Source organism: Malaya genurostris, chromosome 2, assembly GCF_030247185.1.
Source record: "Malaya genurostris strain Urasoe2022 chromosome 2, Malgen_1.1, whole genome shotgun sequence".
In the NCBI taxonomy this organism is placed as follows: Eukaryota; Metazoa; Arthropoda; class Insecta; order Diptera; family Culicidae; genus Malaya; species Malaya genurostris.
Genome location: NC_080571.1, coordinates 40,640,812 through 40,667,817, shown reverse-complemented (window position 1 = coordinate 40,667,817; position 27,006 = coordinate 40,640,812). Strand labels below are relative to the sequence as shown.

The 27,006-nt window shown below is 37.3% G+C and overlaps 1 protein-coding gene across 1 annotated transcript in view; it reads left to right on the top strand.

Annotated features, from left to right (window-relative positions):
* The first annotated feature begins 1,405 nt into the window (after positions 1 to 1,405).
* The window catches only part of LOC131429325 (uncharacterized), an 83,953-nt gene continuing 58,352 nt past the window's right edge, over positions 1,406 to 27,006 (top strand). The window contains exon 1 of the mRNA XM_058593392.1: positions 1,406 to 2,174. Within this exon, the coding sequence (XP_058449375.1) occupies positions 2,149 to 2,174 (26 nt within the window). The 5' untranslated portion in view covers positions 1,406 to 2,148. The remainder of the gene's footprint in view (positions 2,175 to 27,006) is intronic.

Here is a 27,006-nt window from a genome sequence, read left to right as displayed (position 1 = left end):
GCGAAGCTTATCTCTACTGAATATATAAATTTACAAAAAAAAGCTGTACTTGTTACGTGTTATCTAATTGTATGGTAGAATATGTTTATCGTCAATAGTCAACAGGTACTTTAGTATAGATGCACCTTTACAATCCTGAAAGCGAAAGCGTACAAGTTGTAAAATTCCACACAATCTACTAATACGAACGATTTTCTATATTCGAAAGTGTGGAAGAAGCATCTCAATTATATTCGTATGCACGTCCTCCAGTTATGTCTGTGACATTACTCACTCGCCGTTTTTCAATGTCGGAAAATAACTATCGAGCTGTCATTAATAAACATGCAGGGTTATTTTTGCCAACTCGTCTGTCAAACCTGAACTGAAAGTTTAAATAATTCGCCAGATGGTTCACAATTTAAGTCCCAACCCAAAAAACTTACATTTTTCATAATACGGAAGAGAAAATAGATGTGTAAATGATCCGATTATATTATCTTAATTTTCACACAATGCAATCTTTATAACAAAACAAAAAAACTTGTCATTCCGAGCGCTTTATATAACACCTAAACACAAAACCTAGTTGGTTTATATTAATTATTTCAAAGACATTTCATATTCAGTGGAGGTCAAGGCACATCATCACTTCCCTCTTCAAACAGTAAATGTCATAACCATGATAGTACTCTCCTGTGTGGAACCGACTTTTGGTTTCAAAGGTTTCGATCATATTCATATAATAATACTATCAATACCTGCCAGCATTGCTAATGCAACGATCTACGATGAAGAAGCCTTCCAAATCTGAACTCGATATTTTGGTAAAACCCTATATAAACAATGTGCAGGTTCGGATGGAACGATTCTAAGATCCGCCCCAACGGGAAAAAACGTTTTACCGGCGCAGCAATTGCTGTAACATATCATGAAAGATTCCGGTTTTGGTGCCTATTGATAAGTACTGATATTGTCAGTAGTAAGACTTTGAATCGTTAAGCATGTTGGGAAGTCACCCTACTTGCTCTCAAATGTCATCAACCGCAGCATCTGTTTCTATAGCAATATACAGGTGTAAACATTGATTGGAAGAATGTATTTTGTTCTATTTATTCAACATTATTGTAATAGACGAAAACATTCAAAAGCTGTATATAATGTAATATAATACTGTTCCTACCTCACTAGATTGGGTAGTCAGTAAGCCAACATAACAATGAGATCCACTCACGTTATAGGTAGAATATAGAGCATAAAACAGAAGAGCATAAAAAACCCATACGCGCATCAGGTGCACGCTACCACGGCGATGGTACACAGGCCAGGTAAACACAACGGACATGGACAAACCCAAAGCCGCCCCGCCGGCTCGATGTAAAAAATACAAGCAGACGCGAACCATTCGCGATCTGACAGCTGGCGGAGACGGACGCCCTCCTCACGTGAATGGCTGTGTCAAAGCATCGTCGCAATCGAAGCAAGCGAACTGCACGTGTTTCACCAGCGGCAACCGCTGGGGATTTCAAGCGCGTCGTACCGCTGTAACAAGAACAGGAAAAGTGCGATTATTACAGGAAGACATTGTGTTCAACAACAGAAAAAAAACAATAAAACAGTGTGACTGGTTGTGGTTATGTCAAATGTGCAAAAATGACAGCATTCATTGGTGTGTAAGTTTTCTTCTTTCTTTCAAAATTAATCGAACTTATCGTTTTATTATCAGTGCAGATGAAAGTGGAGTATTAATTTCCAATAATGGTCGAACAAGGCAAAAAGGAGAGTGATCATATTCCAATTAGCGGTTACATATGTTGATGGGAACTGATTTATGGTTATTGTTCGAGTGAAGTGAAGTGATACATCCCTATATTGATCCATTTGGAAATGAGTTGAGTTTATTATTTCATTTCGTACCGAAAGGCGCGTTGATTGAAACTGAACAAGTGGCACAAAACGGGAAATGAATTGTTGCATTTGTCGGTTCTGTTCGTGATAAGCTGATTGTTCAAAGCAGGTGGCTGAACATACTACTGAAATTGTGTGGAACTGATGCAGTGTTGAAAAGTGAAATCGAAATTCAAAACACCGGTAGACGACGTCGTTTATTATTGTTCGAATCTGTTTGGCAGTTTTGCTAAAAAGGAATACGTTACGCGGATCACAACCATGGGGCTCTTCGGTTGGATTAAGAAGTAAGTAAATTCTTATTTTAGGTTTGAAGTGATTTCTACTTGAGGCTTATTGTTTACAGTATAGAAACATTTTTCCAACATCACAGAAACCGCTAGAGATAATAAATGTTCATGACATCTATATTCTACTATCTTCACATTCCTCGTTCATATTCACAAATTGCTTACCAGAAACCTGTTTCAATCCACCTAGTTGTGTAATGATACCTTTCTCATATCAATCATACGGTCATATATAGTATTCTTCAGAATAATTTTCTTCGATTCTTAAAAGAATAACCGAAATCGGTTTGTTTGACCGTCTACTGATAAAAACTATCACTTGGAGAAGATTTGAGGTCGATTTAAATTTTTTTTACGGTTGTTCGCCCTTTTCATTGATGGTATAAAATTTTTAACACATTTTACCCTATATTTTCGGATCCGGAAGTCGTATTCGGATTAAATTCAGGGATTCCGTATGGGACCGCACGACCTTGCATTTGAACCTGAGTTTGTGAAAATCGGTCGCGCCATTTATGAGAAAAGTTAGAAAACATATTTTCGTTTTTTGCACATTTTACCCCATAACTCCGGAACCGGAAATCAGATCTAAATGAAATTCAGGAATTTAGTATGGGCCCTGAAGAGCTTTCATTTTAATCTAAGTTTGTGAAAATATTTTCAGCCATTTCCGAAAAAAGTTGGTGCACTTATTTTCACAATTTTTTTCCAATTTACCCCACAATTCAGGAACCGGAAGTCGGATCCGAATAATATTCAGGAATTTTGTATAGGACCACAAGACTTTTCATTTGAATCTAAGTTTGTGAATATCGGTTCAGCCATCTCTGAGAAAAGTTAGTGCAAAAAACGTTACATACGCACATACACACACAGACATTTTGCGTACTCGACGAACTGAGTCGAATGGTATATGGCACTCAAAAGTCGGGTTTCACAGCGATTGCATAACCATTCTATATGAGAAAGGCAAAAAGAAATTATTCGTGAATTTTGAGCAAAGGAATGCGTACGAGTATAAAGTTGCCTGGACGATTGCATTTCTATCCCATTAGGATCATTTTATTATTATTATTATGAAAAGTTGTACATCACAATTTATAGTTTTAACAAGTTAAATAAATACAATTTAAGGTAATTAAATTTTTATAGTGCATTCGACACCACATTTTTTTCAACATTTTCATATTTAAGACACATTAGCATTATTAGCATAGCGAAAATTACTGCATCGCACTAAGCAAAGAATTGGATGTATGGTGTACTTCTGGCTCTGTTTAGTTGAATCACTTGCACCTAATTTAGATTGAGGTACATTGGCCGCGCAAGCAAAACTTTTTTTTTTTTAATAACTATTTATTGGAATATGAGTTAAAATTAAATTATTAAGATTTAAATTGGGTGTTCAGCCACAAGTGGTGACTTTTCAGCCCTGTTATATATATATATATATATATATATATATATATATATATATATATATATATATATATATATATATATATATATATATATATATATATATATATATATATATATATATATATATATATATATATATATATATATATATATATATATATATATGATTTGGTTATTACCATGAAGACATCATTTGCTTCCGCAATTCTGAGATTTTTGTGTAGGGAAAATTCTAAACCTACTTGTATTGTGTAATGGGGAAAAGGAACTTATATACTAACTTACTAACTAATACAGAGAGCGAATCGATTCAATTGAAGATTGCATCGATTTTTGTCGGAATTTGCTTATAATATTATAATAATGCTTATAACATTACATCTAATGGTTCTATATTTGTGAGTCTGTGTAACTCATTTGTAAAGGGTGATTTTTTAAGAACTTGAGAACTTTTTTAAACAATAAAACGCATAAAATTTGCAAAATCTCATCGGTTCTTTATTTTAAACGTTAGATTGGTACATGACATTTACTTTTTGAAGATAATTTCATTTAAATGTTGACCGCGGCTGCGTCTTAGGTGGTCCATTCGGAAAATCCGCTTTTTTATCGACAAATTTTGTTCAGCGATGAGGCTCATTTCTGGTTGAATGGCTACGTAAATAAGCAAAATTGCCGCATTTGGAGTGAAGAGCAACCAGAAGCCGTTCAAGAACTGCCCATGCATCCCGAAAAATGCACTGTTTGGTGTGGTTTGTACGCTGGTGGAATCATTGGACCGTATTTTTTCAAAGATGCTGTTGGACGCAACGTTACAGTGAATGGCGATCGCTATCGTTCGATGCTAACAAACTTTTTGTTGCCAAAAATGGAAGAACTGAACTTGGTTGACATGTGGTTTCAACAAGATGGCGCTACATGCCACACAGCTCGCGATTCTATGGCCATTTTGAGGGAAAACTTCGGAGAACAATTCATCTCAAGAAATGGACCGGTAAGTTGGCCACCAAGATCATGCGATTTGACGCCTTTAGACTATTTTTTGTGGGGCTACGTCAAGTCTAAAGTCTACAGAAATAAGCCAGTAACTATTCCAGCTTTGGAAGACAACATTTCCGAAGAAATTCGGGCTATTCCGGCCGAAATGCTCGAAAAAGTTGCCCAAAATTGGACTTTCCGAATGGACCACCTAAGACGCAGCCGCGGTCAACATTTAAATGAAATTATCTTCAAAAAGTAAATGTCATGTACCAATCTAACGTTTAAAATAAAGAACCGATGAGATTTTGCAAATTTTATGCGTTTTATTGTTTAAAAAAGTTCTCAAGCTCTTAAAAAATCACCCTTTACTAAACCAGGGAGGACGCTTCAGAATCATTTTCAGAATTTTATTCTGAATCCTTTGAAGCGTTTTCTTCCTGGTGGAACAACAGCTTGACCAAATTGGTACCGCATAAAGCATGGCTGGTCTGAAAATTTGTTTATAAATTAACAATTTGTTTTTTAGACAGAGCTTAGAATTTCTGTTTATAAGAGGATATAAACATTTAATATATTTATTACATTTTGCCTGGATTCCTTCAATGTGATCCTTGAAAGTGAGTTTTTTGTCATACGTTAAACCTAAGTATTTAGCTTGATCAGACCATGTCAATTCCAAGCCATTCAATTTGAGAATGTGATTATTGTTTGGTTTAAGAAACGAAGCTCTTGGCTTGTGAGGAAAGATAATTAATTGCGTTTTTGCTGCATTTGGTTTAATTTTCCATTTTGACAGATAATCACTGAAAATATTTAAACTTCTTTGTAGGCGACTGCAGATCACTCTTAGATTTCTACCTGTGGCTAACAGACTTGTGTCGTCACAGAATAACGATTTCTGACAACCAACGGGTAGATTTGGAAGATCAGAAGTGAAAATATTATACAAGATTGGAGCTACACTCGAACCCTGCGGAACACCGGCTCGTACGGGTAGCAATTCAGATTTACAATTCTGATAGCTAACCTGAAGAGTACGATCAGTTAAATAATTTTGAATCATTTTGATCAAATAAATAGGAAACTGGAAATCAGACATTTTTGCTATTAAACCTTTGTGTCAAACACTGTCGAATGCTTTTTCTATGTCTAGAAGAGCAACTCCAGTGGATAACCCAGAAGATTTATTTGCTTTTATCATGTTCGTTACTCTGACAAGTTGATGAGTAGTTGAATGTTCAAGACGAAATCCAAACTGCTCTGGTAAAAAAATTGAATTCTCATTTATATGAGACATCATTCTCAACAAGATAATTTTTTCAAAAAGTTTACTGATAGAAGAAAGTAAGCTAATTGGGCGATAACTTGATGTTTCTGCTGGGTTTTTATCAGGTTTTAGGATAGGAATTACTTTAGCGTTTTTCCATCTTTTTGGGAAGTAAGCTAATGAAAAACACTTGTTGAAAATTTTAACCAGGAGTCTCAAGGCAACATCGGGAAGATTTTTAATAAGAATATTAAAAATTCCATCATTACCAGGAGCCTTCATGTTTTTGAGTTTCCTAATAATTGATTTAATTTCATCAAAATTCGTCTCAATAATGTCATCGTGTGATAACACTTGGGTTGAAATATGATCATACTTCAGTGAGACTTCATTTTCAATAGGACTCACAACGTTTAAATTAAAATTGTGGACACTCTCGAACTGCTGAGCTAGCTTTTGAGCTTTTTCACCATTTGTAAGAAGTATTTGATTTCCTTCCTTGAGAGCAGGAATTGGTTTCTGAGGTTTCTTAAGAACCTTAGAAAGTTTCCAGAAAGGTTTAGAATATGGTTTAATTTGTTCAACTTCTTTAGCGAAATTTTCATTTCGCAAAAGAGTAAATCTATGTTTAATTTCTTTTTGTAAATCCTTAACTATGTTTTTCATAGCAGGATCACGAGAACGTTGATATTGTCGTCGACGAACATTCTTCAACCGAATGAGCAGTTGAAGATTGTCATCGATGATAGGAGAATTTAATTTAGTTTGAGCTTTGGGAACTGAAAGATTTCTAGCTTCGATAATATAATGATTCAAATTATCAATTGCTGTGTCGATGTCCGCAGAATTTTCTAAAATAGTTTCATGATCCACATGATTTTCAATGTGAGATCTGTAATCCAACCAATTAGCTCTATGATAGTTGAAAATAGAACTAATTGGATTAATTATAGCTTCGTTGGAAAGTCTGAATGTTACAGGAAGATGATCTGAGTCAAAGTCAGCATGTGTAATCGGTTCACTACAAATGTGACTTTGATCTGTTAGAACCAGATCAATTGTAGACGGGTTTTTCACGGAAGAGAAACAAGTAGGATTACTGGGATGAAGAACTGTGAAGTAACCAGCTGAGAGTTGATTATGAAGTATTTTACCATTACTTCTTGTAAGTTTTTGCAAATCGCCTTTAAAGAAATTTAATTGTTCGCCGGTGCATTGGAATGGCAAATATGCTCCAGCGATGAAATAAGTTCCATGAATGGTTTCAACTTCGATTCCCAAGCTTTCAATAACTTTAGTATTGAAAGAAGGTAAAATTCGATGTTTAATTTGCCGTTGGACAAAAATGGCAACTCCACCACCCATTCCAGTAAACCTGTCAAATCGATGAACCACATAATGTGGATTACTTTTCAATTTTACATTTGGTTTAAGAAAAGTTTCTGTCACAATGGCAATATGAATTTTGTGAACTTTGAGGAAATTATAAAATTCATCTTCACTCGATTTCAAAGATCGAGCGTTCCAATTTAAAATATTCAAATAATTATTTAACATCACTGTTAAATTTTAAATTCATTATAATATTATTTGCAAATTTCCATCCGATTTGAAATGCTTCAAAAAGTGATGAAGTCGAATTCATTTGGATGATCATTTGAAAAAGTTGATCTTGTAGGTAGATCATTTTATTTTCAGTTATATCGCCTAAATCGACTTCATTTAAAGAAGCGAATGGCATTGAAGGAATATTTGTAGGTAGACTGCCATTAGAAGAAGATGATTTGGCCGGTCTACCTATTAATAAATTGTTTTCGTTAAAAGAAGAACTGCAAGGTCCTGTGTTTTGATTATTTACATTAGAAGAAATAGGTGATATATTTCTACCTAATATACCAGCATAACTGACATTAGAAGAAGATGATGACGAGGTCGATCTACCTGTCAATAAATTGTTTTCGTTAGAAGACGAATTGACAGGCGTACCTGTTTTTTGTTTCGAAGAAATCAGTGCCTTAAAAGAATTAGGCGTGGCATTTGAAACGGTTTTTTGATTTTCAGGTATGTTCTGTAAATTTAAGGTCGTTGATTTGACTTGTTGTCGAAGCGAACGAGCGTTTAAAATTTTTTCCCTGACAGGACATTTCAAATAATTGGATTTATGATTTCCATTGCAATTTGAACATGAAAATTTATCAGTGGTTTCATTCATTGGACAAACGTCTTTCGAATGCGATTTACCACAATTCAAACACCGTATATCCATATGACAATTTTTGGTTCCATGACCGAAGCCTTGGCAACGACGACATTGCGTTAAGTTTGCAATACGATTATGCCGTTTATAATGTTCCCAATGAATTTTAATGTGGGAAATGAAACGTACTTTTTCTAAAGTTTTCAAATTGTTTACATCACTTCGATTGAAGTGTATTAGGTAAAGTTCATGGGAAATTCCAGAGCGTGGTTTAGAAGTACCATTCGCTCTTTTTTTCATAAGTATTACTTGGGAAGGGGCAAAACCAAGCAATTCTTTTAATTCATTTTTAATTTCATCAATACTTTGATCATTTGATAATCCTTTCAAGACAGCCTTGAAGGGTCTGTCTGATTTTATATCATATGAATAAAATTTATGAAGTTTCTCGGACAAATATCGAATAAGACGTTCGTAATCTTCCAATCCATCCACCAAGACTCGACATTCTCCTCTTCGTCCGATTTGAAATGAGACTTTTACTTCCGGGAGAAAAGTAGAAAGCTCAGTACGGAATGCTTTGAAGTCGGAAATCATCACCGTCACTGGTGGCATAGATTGTTGTTTCTTCCCAGAACGACAAGCGTCCATTTTGGGAATTTTTGAAGAATTTTCTTCTATGTCGCTACAATCGGATTCAGGAAGAATCTCGTAAATATTGTTAGACGGCATAGAATCAACGGAAGGGAAATCCGTCCGTTGTCTTTTATTTTTACATTCAGATTCTATAAGATCGTGAATGTTATCAGAAAAATGTTGAATAACGGATTGTGATTTATTCCGTATTGAATTATTTTTAGCCTTAGGCTTGTTGCCTTTCCGGTTGGACGCAGGCATTTTTGAAATTAATGAAATTTTAAATTAAATTAACTAGGCTAAATTAGTCTTCGATTAGACTCCTAGCTAGCCTTAAAAAAGGCTGATTAATTTCTTAGTCACTCTAATATCACTCTTTGTATCACTTAGTCACTCTAATATCACTCTTTGTATCACTTAGTCACTTAGTTAGTGATTCAGGTAGCCTTGAAAAAGACTGAAGCCTTGAATCAATGAAACTCTAGGTAGCCAGAAAAAAATTCCAGGAGCCAAGAGCTATACGCGTGCGGTGCGAACGACTGTTCAACACCGACTGCAAGCAAAACTTTGATTTCATTTACTGTAGGCCTTATTCGGCAATGCTTGAAGTCAATTATAATCGACATTGGTTGATGAAGTCCTGGCAGTCGTATGTTCTGTTTTGCCAAACAAGTAGGTATCGAAATATCCATGTTAGATTCTTAAAATATAGTAGTCAAGTATGAATGCATATTTCTCATGAAAATTTCAAATGTTACCATGCAACTAATTTTAATTCGAAAAAATATGTTTTTAGTTTCTTAGAAAACGTTTCAGATAAACTCAAATTCAATAACTTTGTCATGGACATAACCTCTCTGTCGTATATAGGTTAGAAGATATGGATGATCTTATTTCGTGCGAAAAAAAAACAATTTACATCACATTTTTGTGTCTTTACTGTAAGTTTTGAAACTAAGCTAACTGTTGTGAAGACGGGAAGACATCAAATAACTTAGATCATCAACCTTAATAGCACGTCAAAAGAAAGTCAAATCATATTACGACCACTAGTAGCTGTGATGCTAGATATATTAAAGATGAGCCATTGTTCGGACCTGGTGGCTTTCCTTTAAAAACTTTTTCAGCAAATATCGGATTATTTAGCGGTTTTCGAAGTTTTTCTTTCTCGTTAAATTTTCTAAGAAAATAACACATGCACTGATTTTCAGAGTTTATAGGTTGATCTCCAGCCGATTTTTTTTTGTAAAAAACTACAAGGATCAGCCCCATGGGGTTGTTCGAACCATTGATGTGGAACAAGGCAACCAAAATTTCTAATGATCTACAATCAAATAGTTCAATCAATCGTCACACTTTTGAATTCGCAAATCCACAAGAGTCTACTTAGATTTATCTTTATTAGGATATTATCAATAGCCCAAATGTATGCAATTATATGTTTGTACACGCTTGCGATACGGATATCGATATTTAAGCTTCTCTTCGCCAAGCTTGTGTTCAAGTTTTGTATGCAAGCAGTTATTTTTATAGCGTTTCTCTACCATTACTACCATTCTGCGATTTCGGTTGATGCGATAAACTTTATCTCATTATTGATCGAGTTCATCTTATGAAAATTGTAAATTAATCTTATTCACTCCAAATTTACCCTGGAGTAGTTGTCAATTTCTCAGGCGAAACGACATAACATGGAGTTTCACCCGAACTTGCATGACACAAGATTAGAGCATACCAATTGAAGCTTCAAATCGTTTTATGGCACTTTTTGTCTTGCTGTCTAGCAACAACCTACCTCTAGCATGCTACGAGTAGGTTACGTTAGCTATAATTTTGCTTCTATTTATAGATTCGCGTGCTTCCAACAGCTTCACTTTTGCATCGATTGAACAATCAGAGCGATGCTTTCCCTTTGATATATCGCTTAATCCGGTATGCCGGAGATTTTTTGCAGATAAAATAGGACACTGCTAGCTATTAATTAACATTTCAATGATATACAAATACATGGATATAAACATTCTAATCAATACGTAGAAATATTTCCTATCAAATGGTGACATAATATTAATAATTGATACAAAATTGACTGAGCTGTAATTGTTCAAAACCTGACCACATTTCTACGTGTATTTTTCTTGAGTTTCTAATTTGCACCAAATATCGAGATACAAAAAAAAACATTATTTCCTCAACTCTCGATATTTTGGACATCTGGATATGGGATTTCTAGAAATATTCAAAATAATACTGAATATATGCGATTTGTGCCTGTTCTAAAAACCGGGAATTTTTCGTCACGCGCACCGGGAAAAAACCGGGAAATTGAAATCGGCAATTCACTGGCCACCCTGGTCAATGCTTATTTTGCCATCTATTCAGCTGTTAGGTTCTGGAATTACCTAATTCGTGTACGATTATTTAGATTATTATAGTTATATTTTTTTTAAATAAATGACTTGAATTAAACACGTCCAAATACTGAACCCGGTTTTTTATGTGAACAACCTTGAGACCTGTAGAACCGCTGTAACCAAGCAATTGTCCCGTACGCAGATAATCGGCTGTAAAATCTGTTGAAACACAAAGGGCTAAATTCCCCATGTGGAATTTAAACAAAGGTTTTACATTTCTAATAGTAGGCTATGTGTACACGCTACAGATCAAGAACCGACTAGATCTGCTAGTACTACTGGCAAAGAAGGGCTTCTGCGATGAATACGTGAAGCGTTTGCTTTCTTCACAACGGCACAGATCGAATCAGCTGATGAATTCCTAGCTGGCAAAGCGAAGATAATTACTTTACTTACGAGAACACCGACCAAGTGTAGTTTGGCATTAAACAGCGTCATGTCACATCACAAAACCATGGTCGATCTTCCAACACGCATACGATGCTTTCTATGCGTATTTAATGAAGTCCAGTCAGACAACGATTGTGATCCACACCTGAGTCTATGGAATGCACAGTCCATTCATACATCAAAGCTGATTAAATTTTCCACTACATTTCCCATCAACGGTTCCTCTCCTGCTGACCCGGTTGAGTTTTCACATTGTTTCGCACACTTCTGATCTAGGTATGTATTAGAATAAGGCTATCTGCACAGTGCAAAATTCGTTCGCCGGTGTTTGGTTGCAGACCAGCTGTTGTTGTAGTGCGGCCTCGCCGTGTTCTACATGGGAGATTGTACTGTTACGAGAAGAACAGAAAATCTACACACAAAACGTGAATGGTACCTGCAACAAAAACATTTCTAAAATGCTGTGCGAATTCACTCATTTGCATTGCACTGCAATCACACCGCGGCGCCATAATCTCCCGAAGCAATCGGTCTGACCGCGTCAGTGTCATGTCAGCGCTGGGCCACTTGCGACCAGCCTACTTTGCTCTTGTTGGTTTTAGGAGGGGTTATTTCCCCCTTTTGACAAAACCACCGCGCATTATCTGTCTGTCAACCATTGCGATGGTAACAAGTGCAAAACATTCAAGCGCAGCTCCGAATGTGCGAGTGTGCCGTACCCCTCGGATGACTAAATTATTTTCCGCTTAGCCGGTGTTTTTTGATTCGGAATTCTACCATCTGCAGGCAAAATTTGCTGTTCTGTTCCGATCCGATCGTTCCTGTGGCATTACTGACACGCCTGAATGCTCACTCGTCGGCTCGCATGGGCGAGTTAGCTTCCGAACTGAACCACTAAGTATGAAACAGATTGTCTTCCCGTCTTTCGTTTTCAAGGTTTTGCTTTGTTCCGTCAACAGAATAAAACCTGATTTAAATCTCCACAATAAAACAATTGACAAATTATCGCGAAAATAATATTCCTAAAAACGTGCGCGGTCTCGAAAGAAATGACCTCGACACCTCAAAAACAAGCTGTCATTTCCTATTACAATAACAATTTAACAATACACTCTCCGCAGCGCCCCGGAGTGCCATCTTAAACAGCCCGTTCCATGAATAAATCGCTGTTGAAATTAGTTGATGACAATAACGAAGATGATTTTGCTGCATACACAAAACGGTTAGTGAGACTCTCCGGGTAGCAATAGTCAAGGTTTAAGCAAGACATACTTCTATTTCCCCGAACTGCTTCCGACGAATCTCGTGGTTTTCGCTCGTTTCATGGCGCTTTCCACCGAACGTCCGATGATGATGATGAGACTGTCAAGATGAACGCGGAACGGCTGAAACGGTTGGGTGTGGGAGTACCGAAACACAATAAAACATTGTCGATTAACCGCTCTGAACCGTGATTCCTTCGGTCGGGTTTTGAGAAGCGGTCCAGCTGACTGATTTTGCGCAAGTTAGTCCAGCAAGCAAGATTTATTATGATCCATCGACCATTCCGTACTTCGCTACGGAAGCTGACTTTTGGCGAAACAAGCGGCTGAACTGAACTGACTACCGGAACCGCTGTCGTCAGATATGTACAGACGGTTTGCGCCAGGTGAATGAAAAATATGCTAGGTTCTTTTTTTTCCGCCCAGTTCTTTGTTCTATGCTCGTTGGAGGTCTCGTGTTCTTGTTTTTATACAAAGAAAAGTCTCACTCAAACTGAACGTGCCTGTCTTGTTCTCTGTCTTTTTATTCAACATAATAAATAATGGCACTAATTTAGTTTAATTCTATCACTTTGCACGAATCATTGTTGTCGACAGGTACTAGATTATGGTTATATTATTCTTCTGATAAAGTTGTCGCTTACACGCTACCAGCGTACAGCAACATTCTAACGTGACCCTGTGTCAGAAGTTTTATGTATAATAAACAATTGATAATAATGCATATGAGTACGTTCAACTCTAGAGCAAAAGTTGAAGTTGACTATTTTTCATTGGTGTGAAATTCTGAATAACAAGTCGCTTTACTCCCAGGCTTGAATTCGCAAGGTAAAACAGAGAAATTCAGTAGTAGTTTGACAATCGTTGTGAAGATGGAGTCGGAAAAACATTAGCGGCGCAAAATAATTTTTTTTACGTATCAAGAAAATCCGGATCTCTCTCATCATTTCATCGGCAGGAAGCTGGGAAACGTTTATGGAATATGTATTTGTTTGGTACATTTTCATTGTCTAGTAAATATCCAGTCCAATAATTTCTTATTTCAACAGTTTTTTTTTTCATAAATACGTTTATTTCATAGGCAATATACATAAGTTTTTCTTCGCCGTGGCATCCACAATACATAGTACTTTAAACCTAATACATTTCGAATATCATATTAGTATGTTGGTATTCATTAGTTAATCTAAACACTGTTTTTATCGAGCGAGTTGCTATTATAAATTACATTAAATGAAATACATTTATTTTGTACATGATCTTATAACTATTTCAGGTTTGTTTGTATCAGTTCATCACTTTTATTTAATATAAGATAGCTGGCTATTGGTTGAACTCATGGAAGAGAAAACAGTCTAACATAAAATGAAATTTAAATTGAAACTCCAATAAACTTAATGAAATAATAAAGAAGTTTCATGTAAGGAACGTCACGACAAGCAAGAATGTCGCGAACTGGGACATTGGATAGTCTACCTTGGGTACGCACGGAATTTATTAGTTGAGATCTGACATCACGATACTCCACGCATGTCCAAACGACATGATCAATATCGCGATAACCTTTGCCACAAGCACAATGATTAGTCTTGGAAAGTCCAATTCGAAGGAGATGTGCATCTAACGTGTAGTGATTGGACATGAGTCTGGACATCACACGAATGAAATCCCTACTCACATCCAGTCCCCTGAACCACGCCTTTGTCGATATTTTAGGAATAATTGAGTGCATCCACCGACCCAGATCATCTTTATCCCAAGAAGCTTGCCAGCTGGTGTTCTTTGGCGAGACGCGCTACAGAATTCGTTGAAAGCAATCGGTCTCTCATAAATTTAACCCTCAATAGCACCACCTTTGGCTAAAATATCGGCTCTTTCATTGCCTGGAATGGTGCAATGAGCCGGGACCCAAACTATTGTGATTTGATCATTATTATTCAATATGATGTTCAGGCACTGTTTTATTTTACCCAAGAAAAACGGCTCTTTTTTGCCAGCAGCGTATGAACGAATGGCTTCAATTGCACTCAGACTATCTGTGAAAAGAAAATAATGGTTTGGAGATAATGTGACGATTACACTCAAACTATAATGAACTGCTGCTAACTCTGCTATATAAACAGATTCAGGTTCTTGGAGCCTGAATGAGACCGAAACATTATTGTTGAATATACCAAACCCAGTAGCCTCTTCAATTCGTGATCCGTCCGTGTAAAATATTTTCTCAGAGTCAATATGCCTGAACTTACTTGTAAATATTTTTGGGATTTCCAACGAGCGTAGGTGTTCCGGGATTCCACGAACTTCGCGCTGCATGGATGTGTTGAAAAATAAAGTTGAGTCAGGGACATTTAGGAGGCTGACAGGGATAGGAATATATCTTGAAGGGTTGATTTCCTGTGACATATGGTTAAAATATTCTGTCATGAATTTTGTTTGAGATTGAAGCTCAACTAGCCTTTCGAAGTGATTAATAACTAGGGGATTCAGTACCTCACATCTTATTAGCAGTCGCGATGAAAGCTCCCAAAAACGATCTTTCAATGGAAGAACTCCCGCCAGAACTTCAAGACTCATTGTATGTGTCGAATGCATGCAGGCTAAAGCAATTCGCAAACAACGATATTGAATTCGCTCTAATTTGATAATATGAGAGTTTGCAGCGGAACGAAAGCAAACGCATCCATATTCCATCACTGAAAGTATCGTTGTCTGATACAATTTTATTAGATCTTCCGGATGAGCACCCCACCAATATCCTGTTATTGTTCGAAGAAAATTTACTCTTTGTTGGCATTTTGTTATCCGAAACCTAATGTGTCCTCCCCACGTGCATTTGGAATCAAACCACACCCCGAGGTATTTGAAAGTCAAAACCTGTTGGATCATTCTTCCCATCATATGAAGCTGAAACTGCGCGGGATCATGCTTTCTTGAAAAGACGACCAGCTCTGTTTTTTCCTCAGAGAATTCGATACCCAGATGAACAGCCCAAACGGACAAGTTATCCAAGGTATCTTGCAATGGTTTTTGCAGATCAATAGCTTTGGGTCCAGTAACTGAAATTACGCCATCATCTGCCAATTGTCTTAGTGTACATGGGGTTACGCGACAGCTGTCAATGTTATTCATTCAAATTATAAAGAAGCGGACTGAGGCATGAGCCTTGCTTGCCTTGTAGCTAATTCTGAATGTTGCCAAATCGCCATGTGAAAAATGCATGCGTTTCTCTGACAAAAGGTTGTGCAAATAATTAATTATAACCGCTGGGAGTCCATGTTGGTGGAGCTTGTCTGAAAGAACATCAATGGAAACTGAATCAAATGTTCCTTTAATGTCTAAAAATACAGATGACATTTGTTGCTTTTGAGCGAAGGCAATTTGAATGTCAGACGAAAGTAATGCAAGGCAATCATTCGTCCCTTTATTTCTACGGAAGCCAAACTGAGTATCTGACAACAAACCGTTCGTCTCTTGATGCAGGACAACATCGCAATGGGTCTATATGAGTTGTGATTGACAGCTGGTTGACCCGGCTTTTGAATGGCGATAACTTTCACTTGCCTTCAGTCAGGTGGAACAATATTTTGCTCAAGAAACTTGTTGAATAATTCCAACAAACGTATTTTTGCGAGGTCGGGCAGATTCTTCACCAAGTTGAATTTAATTATGTTCAAAGGAGCGTTATTGTTACAAGACATGAGTGCTATGGAAAATTTCATTATTGAAAAGGGACTATCAATGGAACCATTAGGGAGAAGACTCCCTAATAATGCTATGCGTAGGAACAGAATCTGGACAAACTTTCCTCGCAAAATCAAATATCCATCGGTTCGAGTATACCTCACTCTCATTTCCTACGTTACGATTTCTCATCGTCTGACTTCTCCAATAGCTACAATTCTTGGCCCGAAGTATGCTCTTATACTTGGTTTCTAAAGTCAAGAATTTTTCAAAATTCTGAGGAGTTCCTCCTCCTCGTTTTAAAAACGTCTTGAAAGTATTTTGTTTCGCAACAGTTTTTTAATCGATAATCAAATTCTACTGCTCTCTCTCCCTCTCTCTCATGCGGTAAACTGGTACTGGTAAAGATACCGAAAATATTTGAATGTTGTCTTGTTTTCAATCGTTCTATAGATGGTAAGTGGCAGTAGTGTCCTTCATTTTTCCAAAATGAGTACCGTGTACGCATCGAAGCAGTTTTATTTGTGCTCGCACCTGGAAGGTCCCAAAATGACCCAAGCTGGTGAAATACATGCAAAAGTCGAAACAGTTTGTGAGTAAGTGGGTAAATCGATTTAAAGACGTGAAAAATGTCGAAGAATCTGACATTAACTTTGCGCGAAGGTGCTTCGAAATTGACCAAAAAAGGTTTAAATATATCGTACGGAACTGTTTGCTGACATTTGATCGTAAATAATTTGAAATTTCGAAGTACTTTGCCAAAACCGATGTTCAGTGAAAAACATGTGCAAAAACGTCGTAGTATCGTGAACTTGGATTGGCCCAATTGAGAACGTTTAGGCTCAAATGAAGATGAAAACTGGGAAGAACCGACCACACAATTTGAAGCAGCTTGTTCGCCGAATTCACAAAATTTGGAGCTCGTTTTCAGAAGAATTCACTCAAAATCTCGCTCAAAGAATACCTCGAAGATGTCAAGCAATTATTAAAACTGAAGGGGATTGGACTTGCTATTAATGTATTTGCATGTAAGTATTTTCGTGTTGAGTCTTTTCATTTTCAAAAGTGCCAACAAAACGTATGGTAAGCCCGCTGCGCTTAATCGCTGAAAATATTCCTGGTTTCTATGTTTCTGTTTTGACTGTTATGCTTAGTGCGACCATTCGTTTAACTCAAGCGAATTAAATTTTGCGCGTACTTTTTGGGAATACATTTTACCTTAAGGGCTGAGGCCAGTAGGTCGCGTATAACCACGTGGCTCGCTCTGGGTATTACATTTACCTAAATGCTCTCTCGCAAATGTGCAAAATGACTCTCGATGAGTCGGGTGGCCAAGAAAGTTTTGATATTTTCGGTTACAAGTTGGACTACATCACATAAAATCCAATGAAGCTACTACTTGTTTGGCAGCCTTGCTGAGCCGATTTTATGTCTCTCTCATTTTTCGTTACATTACCAGGAAACTGGAACAGAAAAAATGGCGCGTTCATAGAAATCGACTTACCTTCACAAAAATAACATTCACTTCATTTTTATCACGACAACTCCTATGTTTTTATGCACTAATCGCATCTAAATTAAATCATCTAGACATTAGGATAGGTTTTTGATCCATGCTTTTGAAGGCGAGATATTCAATGAACAAGTTGAAAGACGACTTATTTGACAGATTTTGAATAATTTTCACACTTGAGGTAGTATACCAATGAACTCGCACGCTCTCATTCTGCTACTAACGCAGAAGGTGATAGCAGATAGCACCCAGTCAACACCATTCTATTGACCAAATATCATCACAGACACACTGGGAGGCATGAAATAGTAACTTGTGAGCACTTAATTATATCATAATCTCACAATTATCTATCGTTGTGAACGTTATTCACTGTACGCATAGATAAGCAAATCGTCCCTGGTTGGTGGTTCAACAATAAAAAGTCCTCTAATACTTATCGGATCAAAATCCATGCATTTATATAAGTTCTAGACTTGCATGTGAAAAGTGCCTATCAAACTTAGTAGATGACTGAAACCCGATCGCAATGTAGCAGTTATGCCACCTTGAACAAAATCATGATATGGTAAAGTATTTGAAAACGGATAAATTCCCGTTCTATTTGCAAACTTCCAAAATAAATCTTTTTTGTCTAGACAAGAGAGAAAAAACAATTGGAAAATGTTCACAGCCGAATTCTACACGCACTTAAGATTTCTCTACCATCCTCATACACAAGCGGTTCGGAACGAATCGTTAAGATTGTTACACATCCATTAACTAAACATCATTATTATCAGCATCATTTCCATAACCTGGTTCACAGTCTGAATACGATGGTCGATCGGTTGGTTGGCGGCCGGCTGTTATTTTTCCTCCGATTACTACAAATTCTTCGGCCTAGTACCGGACTGCAGCACCCGGCAGTGATGAAGATTTCACGGTAGCAAACGAGGGCCGTTCTTTTTTTTAAATTTTATCTTCGCTACTAATGCAAAAAAAATCGAATAAAAGGAAAAGCGAGCGCGTTTTTTTTTTCTTTGAAACACTTGCTAGCCACAGCACGACGGATGCTCTAGGCTTATTCGAGGCTAGAGTAGTTAAGATTTGAAAACGCTAGAAAAGCGGAAAGATAACCGAATCGGCCAGACACGGACCCCGACAAGTCGTGAACGCAACGGCGGAAGATAGTGAACGCGCGTATCCGAGTGGAGAAAAATGTTTATTATTGATTAACTATTTTACACCGACAAATGTAGCCGCGCGATTCGACGCGATAATGAAGTGCAACACGAGCAGACGGTGACCGGCGTCGGAGGGTTTCTTCAATATTCACGAACAGAGGAGTGGAAACAATTCGTTTTCGAATTGTTTTCTCCCTACAATCACCAGACTTCGATTAACTTCGATATCATTTTATTGCTAGTTAGTTTTATTTTTTTTTGCGCACTAATTAGTAGATGTAGCTTGATCGATCAAAAACGAGAAACGATTCGTACTTGATAATGAAAAAGAAACTGAAAGTTATGGTGTCGCTTTAATATCCATGGATTGAACTTTTGAACAGTATGGATTGAATGTATTGTTATGAGTTAAAAAAAATTAAAAAACACAAACACAATCACCATTTTATTAGGTCTGTTTCTATTCAGACTGGACATTTCTTCTGTAGACTTTGGCCTTTCTGTTTCAACAGACTTCGCAGCCGTGTTCTCTCGGCACTTCAGTAAAGACATCCCGCAGAGCGTTTTGGCTACCTGGGCAGCCATGGCCACCAGACGGCTACCAAAATTGATTCAGTGACGGTTGTCAAATCCAATTTGACAAAAAAGTCGCCTGTATCTAAGTTAGCCGAGCGTTTTCATCTTCTCATCTTCGCTGTCAAAGATTTCAATCTGGAAAAATCCTGGTGGATACGGTTGTATCGTTAGAGTTGTATATCTGGCAGCGGTGAGGCAGTCGGTCACCAGAATGTCTGCCAGCCATATTTTTCCAGCTGGCAGCGTTTAGTCAGCCATCTGGCAGCCATGCGTATGCGGGATGGTACTTCGACGCAAAAAGTATTTACGTTAAATAACATTACGTCTGCTTAGCGATTTAAGTTGATCCGTTAGGTGGCGTTAGCAGGTCAACATCAAAATTGCAAATGCACTCATTAGTCGAAGACGAAATTTTTTTCACGATTTCATTCATCTATATTTCCTCGCGATCTGTTTATCGTTGGCAGTGTTGTCAAGTATTATACTTGAAAAGCCAAAATAAGAATACTCAACCACATATTGAAGTTAATCGAATGTTTACACTCTACATCGGTACATTCTATCATACTATAAAAGGCGGGTGGGTAATGTCACAGACATAACTGGAGGACGTGAATACGAATGAAGCTGACATGCTTCTTTTACACTTTCGACTATTAGAAGATTGTGTGTATATTGGAACTTTTATTGCTTCGCTTGCAGAATTGAACGGTTCATCTATAATAAAGTACGTTCTATTGTCTTTGCGCAAAAGAACCTGACACATTTGGTTCTCTGGTTACACGTGAACCAAACAAGGGAGGAAGAAACCGAAAACGGTATCGGAAAGTAGTCACCGCGTTTTCATTTATTAGGAGTACACATTGGTTCGGCCCGTTTTCAGAAGAAGGCTCTGGGTGTTATGAATATTGAACAGTAACAGCTAATATCGATAATTTCAAGAGATTATACATCTGTTATTAATATTCAGTTCATATTGCTCCGAGTTTTTTAAAGAACACTTTGTTTTCTACTGTGTTAAAAAAGCAGTATTGTTTTAACTGCACAGCATTTGCGGAAAGTTTTAAAGGGTGATTTTTTAAGAGCTTGAGAACTTTTTTAAACAATAAAACGCATAAAATTTGCAAAATCTCATCGGTTCTTTATTTTAAACGTTAGATTGGTATATGACATTTACTTTTTGAAGATAATTTCATTTAAATGTTGACCGCGGCTGCGTCTTAGGTGGTCCATTCGGAAAATCCGCTTTTTTATCGACAAATTTTGTTCAGCGATGAGGCTCATTTCTGGTTGAATGGCTACGTAAATAAGCAAAATTGCCGCATTTGGAGTGAAGAGCAACCAGAAGCCGTTCAAGAACTGCCCATGCATCCCGAAAAATGCACTGTTTGGTGTGGTTTGTACGCTGGTGGAATCATTGGACCGTATTTTTTCAAAGATGCTGTTGGACGCAACGTTACAGTGAATGGCGATCGCTATCGTTCGATGCTAACAAACTTTTTGTTGCCAAAAATGGAAGAACTGAACTTGGTTGACATGTGGTTTCAACAAGATGGCGCTACATGCCACACAGCTCGCGATTCTATGGCCATTTTGAGGGAAAACTTCGGAGAACAATTCATCTCAAGAAATGGACCGGTAAGTTGGCCACCAAGATCATGCGATTTGACGCCTTTAGACTATTTTTTGTGGGGCTACGTCAAGTCTAAAGTCTACAGAAATAAGCCAGTAACTATTCCAGCTTTGGAAGACAACATTTCCGAAGAAATTCGGGCTATTCCGGCCGAAATGCTCGAAAAAGTTGCCCAAAATTGGACTTTCCGAATGGACCACCTAAGACGCAGCCGCGGTCAACATTTAAATGAAATTATCTTCAAAAAGTAAATGTCATGTACCAATCTAACGTTTAAAATAAAGAACCGATGAGATTTTGCAAATTTTATGCGTTTTATTGTTTAAAAAAGTTCTCAAGCTCTTAAAAAATCACCCTTTAGTTTTCTGAACAGAGCAACTGAAGCGCATCAAAAGCTTGCGGATGTTTATGGTGATAATGCTTCAACTGATCAATCGGATCAGGGTCATTTCGCCGAAAGCCATTTCGCCGAATCCTGAAATCGTCTTGAAATCGTAATTAGAATTGATTTAAATTAAAGACTAACGAAAGATGATAGCGTTAACGCCCGTTTTGTTAACTTACCATTGTACTTCTTGAATAATGATTGATTGTTGTACTCTTGAATAAAGATTGATTCATGAACCTTAGAAAAGAAGTTCCCTAGAAAACTTGTTGACTATTAGCTAGTAAGCATCAAAGCAATTGCATAGGTGTATCTACCAGGCAAATGTAGGTGGTATTTTCCGTTTATTAAGTGAAAATGAAAAAATACTAATGCGGCTAGGCCACATCGTTTTAGTTCATGTGCTGTCCGACCTCGCTACCGCTCGTTCGGACCTAACTAAAGCAAAGAAACCTAGCTTTGAGTAGACCGGGCAAACGAGGCGGTTACAGGTTTGTATGCAAGAGGCCGCCGCTTCCGACGGCGGGTCGGTGGCCGACTCAGCTGGCGTCGACTCGGCGGCTTTGTGCCGGAGACATAACATGCAGGAGATATGACCCTTACGGCGAAATTACCCTTTCGGCGAAATGACCCTTTCGGCGAAACGACTTTCGACGGAATGACCTATTCGGCGAAACGACTTTCGGCGAAATGACCTATTCGGCGAAACGACTTTCGGCGAAATGGCATTCGGCGAAACGACTTTCGGCGAAATGGCTTTGATGTTTCAAGTCGGTGGCATTACCTAATGAAGATTTCGACAGTAGAGGTAAGCTTCTCATAATCCACTGGGAATATTTAAATCTGGGTTTCGAATTTAGTTTAAATCTGAATTCCGAACTTAAACAAAGGAACTGAATTCAGTTCTAAAATCTAGTCACGAAACCAGTTCCAGAGGCCAGAATTAGGATTAGGTTTTTAATTCTAAACCTGTAATCTGGGACTAAATTCTGAAACTAAACCGCCGTGGTATAGATTTTACACTAGTACAATTGAACATCGGGAGTGATTACCTCAAAACCGTCGTCGCGGGTACGAGAAAGGCAAGCAAGCATGATGGGTTTTACTCATTGCTTCCAAAAGCTTGAGAAAACTTAATTTTTAAGTTATTCATGATTATCTCATACGGCTGAAAATTTTATCATAAATTGCTGATCATATTTCTGATAGTATTAAGAAAGAATTATGTTGTGGTGTTTAGTACAACTCGAGAATTTAACGATTAAGTTCTACCCATTCTTCGACAGCGCGAATTATGAAAAGGTGCCCCTCAGCAAAGTAAGACGTGTTCATTTCAAAACAACAGAAAAAAGTATGCTTAATATGCAACAAAACGACCATTCCGGGTCGTGAACATTTATTGCAACAATCAGATCCATTCGAAACTGTGGCATTTATCATTTCGAGTGATCTCAAATTATTCCAAAGCTTTCGGGTAGTGCTTACTCAAGTGGAAATTGATACATCATTTGTTCTATAGCCGTAATCAACCAACCGCAACTATCCATCCAGTTGATTGTGCTGTAGACCGCTCATTCAATAAAAAGCATAAGCATTAGTATACTGAATAACGGTGCCAAAAATTACGCAAATTGCAATATAAAACACTATAATAATAATTGCTCATTCTAGATTCGTTCTCCCAGTAGAACTGAAAAGCAGTATTATCTGACCTAATACTACATGTGGCTCCGTTAAATTGTGCCCAATCACCGACTGCCATAACGGTTCCCAGACCCAGAATGACCGGTAGATGCTGGATATCCGTTAAACAGAGCAAAGGTAATCTGTAGCTAAACTACTGACAGAGCAAACAGCGCGGGGCTCATAGCTGTACATTCCCCAAAAAATAATAAAAAAATGCGAATCAAGTTTTTTTTTCGCCATAGCTTGGAACACACATATCAGAGAACACTGAAAAAACATCGCGATGACCGTGTTTTGCCATATTTCGTACGCTCGTGGTGCGCACAGTTTTTAATTACTTTGCTACCCTTTGATATCGTCTTTGTGCTCTTGACTATTATAAAATAAAGCAGTTTTGAACTAAAAAAAATCACCGCAAGTTCAACAAACTGTAGTTTCTGCAATCTCACTATCGGTGTTGTGTTCTTAGAAAATAGTTCGTAAACAGTACACGAATTATAGCTCAATTATCTTCTTTCTACTGGTTCTAACTTTTATACTCTCCTCTTGGACCCAGCACTTTTTGCAAGGGCAAACTGCAACATCACGATCAAGCTTCGTGAGTCTTTCTTCTTCAACGAGATTGAACTAATGCACATTCGAATAATCGAATAGCCAGTGCAGAATCTTTGAAGCAATTCGTCAATTTAGACAATTAGAATTCTATGCTACCAAGTGATGTATGTCTTTTCCGAATTTTACTATTGTAATTACAATCGACACCTCAAACTGGCCCAAAAGACCTTGTGGGTCGCTGAATGATTTCGCAAGCATTAATTTTGCGAGCAATTGAATCCAATTATTTATCTTGCCTGGTGGTGTGATGACAGGACGGGACGGAAAGGCTCATTACAGCGATTTCACTATTTCCGTGCAAACAATTGCAAATGTTTCGATCAGGTGAAAATCGCCTAACGAACAACGAGTACGCGAAGGTCGATCTTCAGCCAGCCTTTCGAAAAGCCCCTCTGGGTGGCTGGGAGCTGATTCGAAGAGAAAATCATTTGCGGCACTTGCCGGTTGAAATGTGGTAGCTTCGAAGCAGTAGGGTAATTCGAAGGTATGATTTGTTCAATAGGAAAAATAATTAACCGAAATGATTTGAAATCGAATTGCTTTTGTGACTTCATTAATCACTTTTATTTCTTTTAACAATTTTTCAAGCTAGCTTTATCGGCTGTCACAAGTAATAAGACTAACTTGGAAATTAAACGTAATCCCATTATTTGTGCTCGTAATCTAGCGTGACACCAGCACATCAAATTTTTTCATGGCAGTAGGTAATGCTTTTTTACTAACTTTCAATCAGTTTTCGATAATCAGTTCGATAAAAGTTTCATTCACTGGGTGGTTTTTGGAGTGCAAAAAAAAGATTTACACGAGTACTTCGAGAATAGCAATCTGTCGCATCACGCCATCGGAAAAAAGATGGAATCGTGAATTCCATGGTGTCTGGTCAGCAATTTCATGAAAAAAAACTTGTTTTAATCCACCTAGTGGTGTAATGATGCCTTTCTCATATCAATCATATATAATACTGTGGTATTCTTCTATTCTACTGATAAAAACTATCAATTGGAGAAGATTTAAGGTCGATTTAGAAAACTTTTTAAGGTCACTTCACCCTATATTTCCGGATCCGGAGGTCGGATCCGCATGAAATTCAGGAATTACGTATGGGACCGCAGGACCTTTCATTTGAACCTAAGTTTGTGATAATCGGTCGCGCCATCTATGAGAAAAGTTAGATCACATATTTTCTTTTTTTTTGCACATTTTACCCCATAACTCCGGAACCGGAAGTCGAATCCAAACAATATTAAGGATTTTTTATGGGACCTCAAGACCTTTCATTTGAATCTAAGTTTGTGAAAATCGGTTCAGCCATCTCTGAGAAAAGTTAGTGCACTTATTTTCACATTTTTTTGCACATTTACCCCATAATTCCGGAACCGGAAGTCGGATTCAAATAATATTCAGGAATTTTGTATGGGATCATAAGACCTTTCATTTGAATCTAAGTTTGTGAAAATCGGTTCAGCCATCTCCGAGAAAAGTTAGTGCGAAAAAACGTTACATACACACATACACACACAGACATTTTGCGTACTCGACGAACTGAGTCGAATGGTATATGACACTCGGCCCACCGGGCCTCGGTTCAAAAGTAGGGTTTCACAGTGATTGCATAACCTTTCTATATGAGAAAGGCAAAAAGATATACGTTCTCTCCGAAATTCGTAATTTTTGGTACTATCGTTCTCCATCGAAATACGTTAGATTCGTTTTTTTTTTTTTTCATTTTACCATTAGGGTGACCATTTCCTTGTTTGAGCAGATCAAAAAATCGAACAGCCAATATTTTTTTAATTTTTAGATATGTTGTCTAGAAATGTTATTAGTTGAAAATCGCTCAAACGGTTGCACAAAGAAACCTGTCAGAATTTTATTCACTGGTTACACTGTAACCTAAAATTCGAACGCGGTATAGGAAAGTAGAAGAATGAAGGTTTATTTTCATCCAGTAGTTTTCCATCATAGAACACTGCAAGTGGTCCGAAACGGGAAATTTGCGCGACAAAAATATTTTCACTATTCAATATTAGTTTTTTGTAGTTGGTGTCTTCACAAAAGTTGTTTGTAATTGAATGGCGCTCCTTTTGATGAAAGATGTTACTAGGGTGGTCCTCATTTAGATTGAAATCTGAAATCTAACTTTCTTAATTGAACTCAAAAATGATTTTGTTGTACAATGAGGTTGTAGGAAATTTTATTTTGAGCAACTTTGCTGAAAAAGTACCTCTCTAGCTTTTCATTTGATCGAGTTACATCAATTTTCCCGAATAAAAGAAGGGTGGCTCCTGAAAATTCACTTTTTTTGTTCTAACTTTTTTTGTGAAACGTTCTACGGAAAAGTTGTCTTCAGAAGAGTTGTGGTACTAATCATTGCGCACAATTTTGCTCAACCAAGCTTTTTCATATGAGCTATTAGTAAAAAGTTATGATTATTTTTCATCAAAAACTAGTCAAGCTTCAAATATCAATATTCATTAGATGCCAGATCAATGAAAATGTATCCTATGCGGTTCCTGAAAGGTCATAATATACGTTAAAATTTAGGAGAAAATTAGGAGGGTGTAATAGTGGAATATTTCGTTTTGATTGCTTTCGCCATTGCTAATTTATAGGATGAATAAAGGATCAACGATAGGATGGATAAAAATCCATTGAGATGAAATTAGGAGCAGAGTAGTGAACATTTCATAAGTGTTTTTTGCTGTTTTATGAACATTATTTTAATTTCCAAGGAATATGAATCAAATCTCAATGTGGAGCAAGGCGAATGAAGCAGTAATATGAAATAGTTATAGTGATTTTAGTGGCTAAATCGAGGTTTGAAGGCGACGTCCTTACAAATGAGATGAAATAGGGAGCCCTTACCCTACATTCTACTCAATTCAACAAACTAATGATTTTTTTGGGTTTCAGGAAGTGCTTTGACTTACAACAAATCTATTTATCGGCTGTAGTTTTTGTGTGTCTCATTTCTCGGAAAGACAATGTATGGAACACTTGTA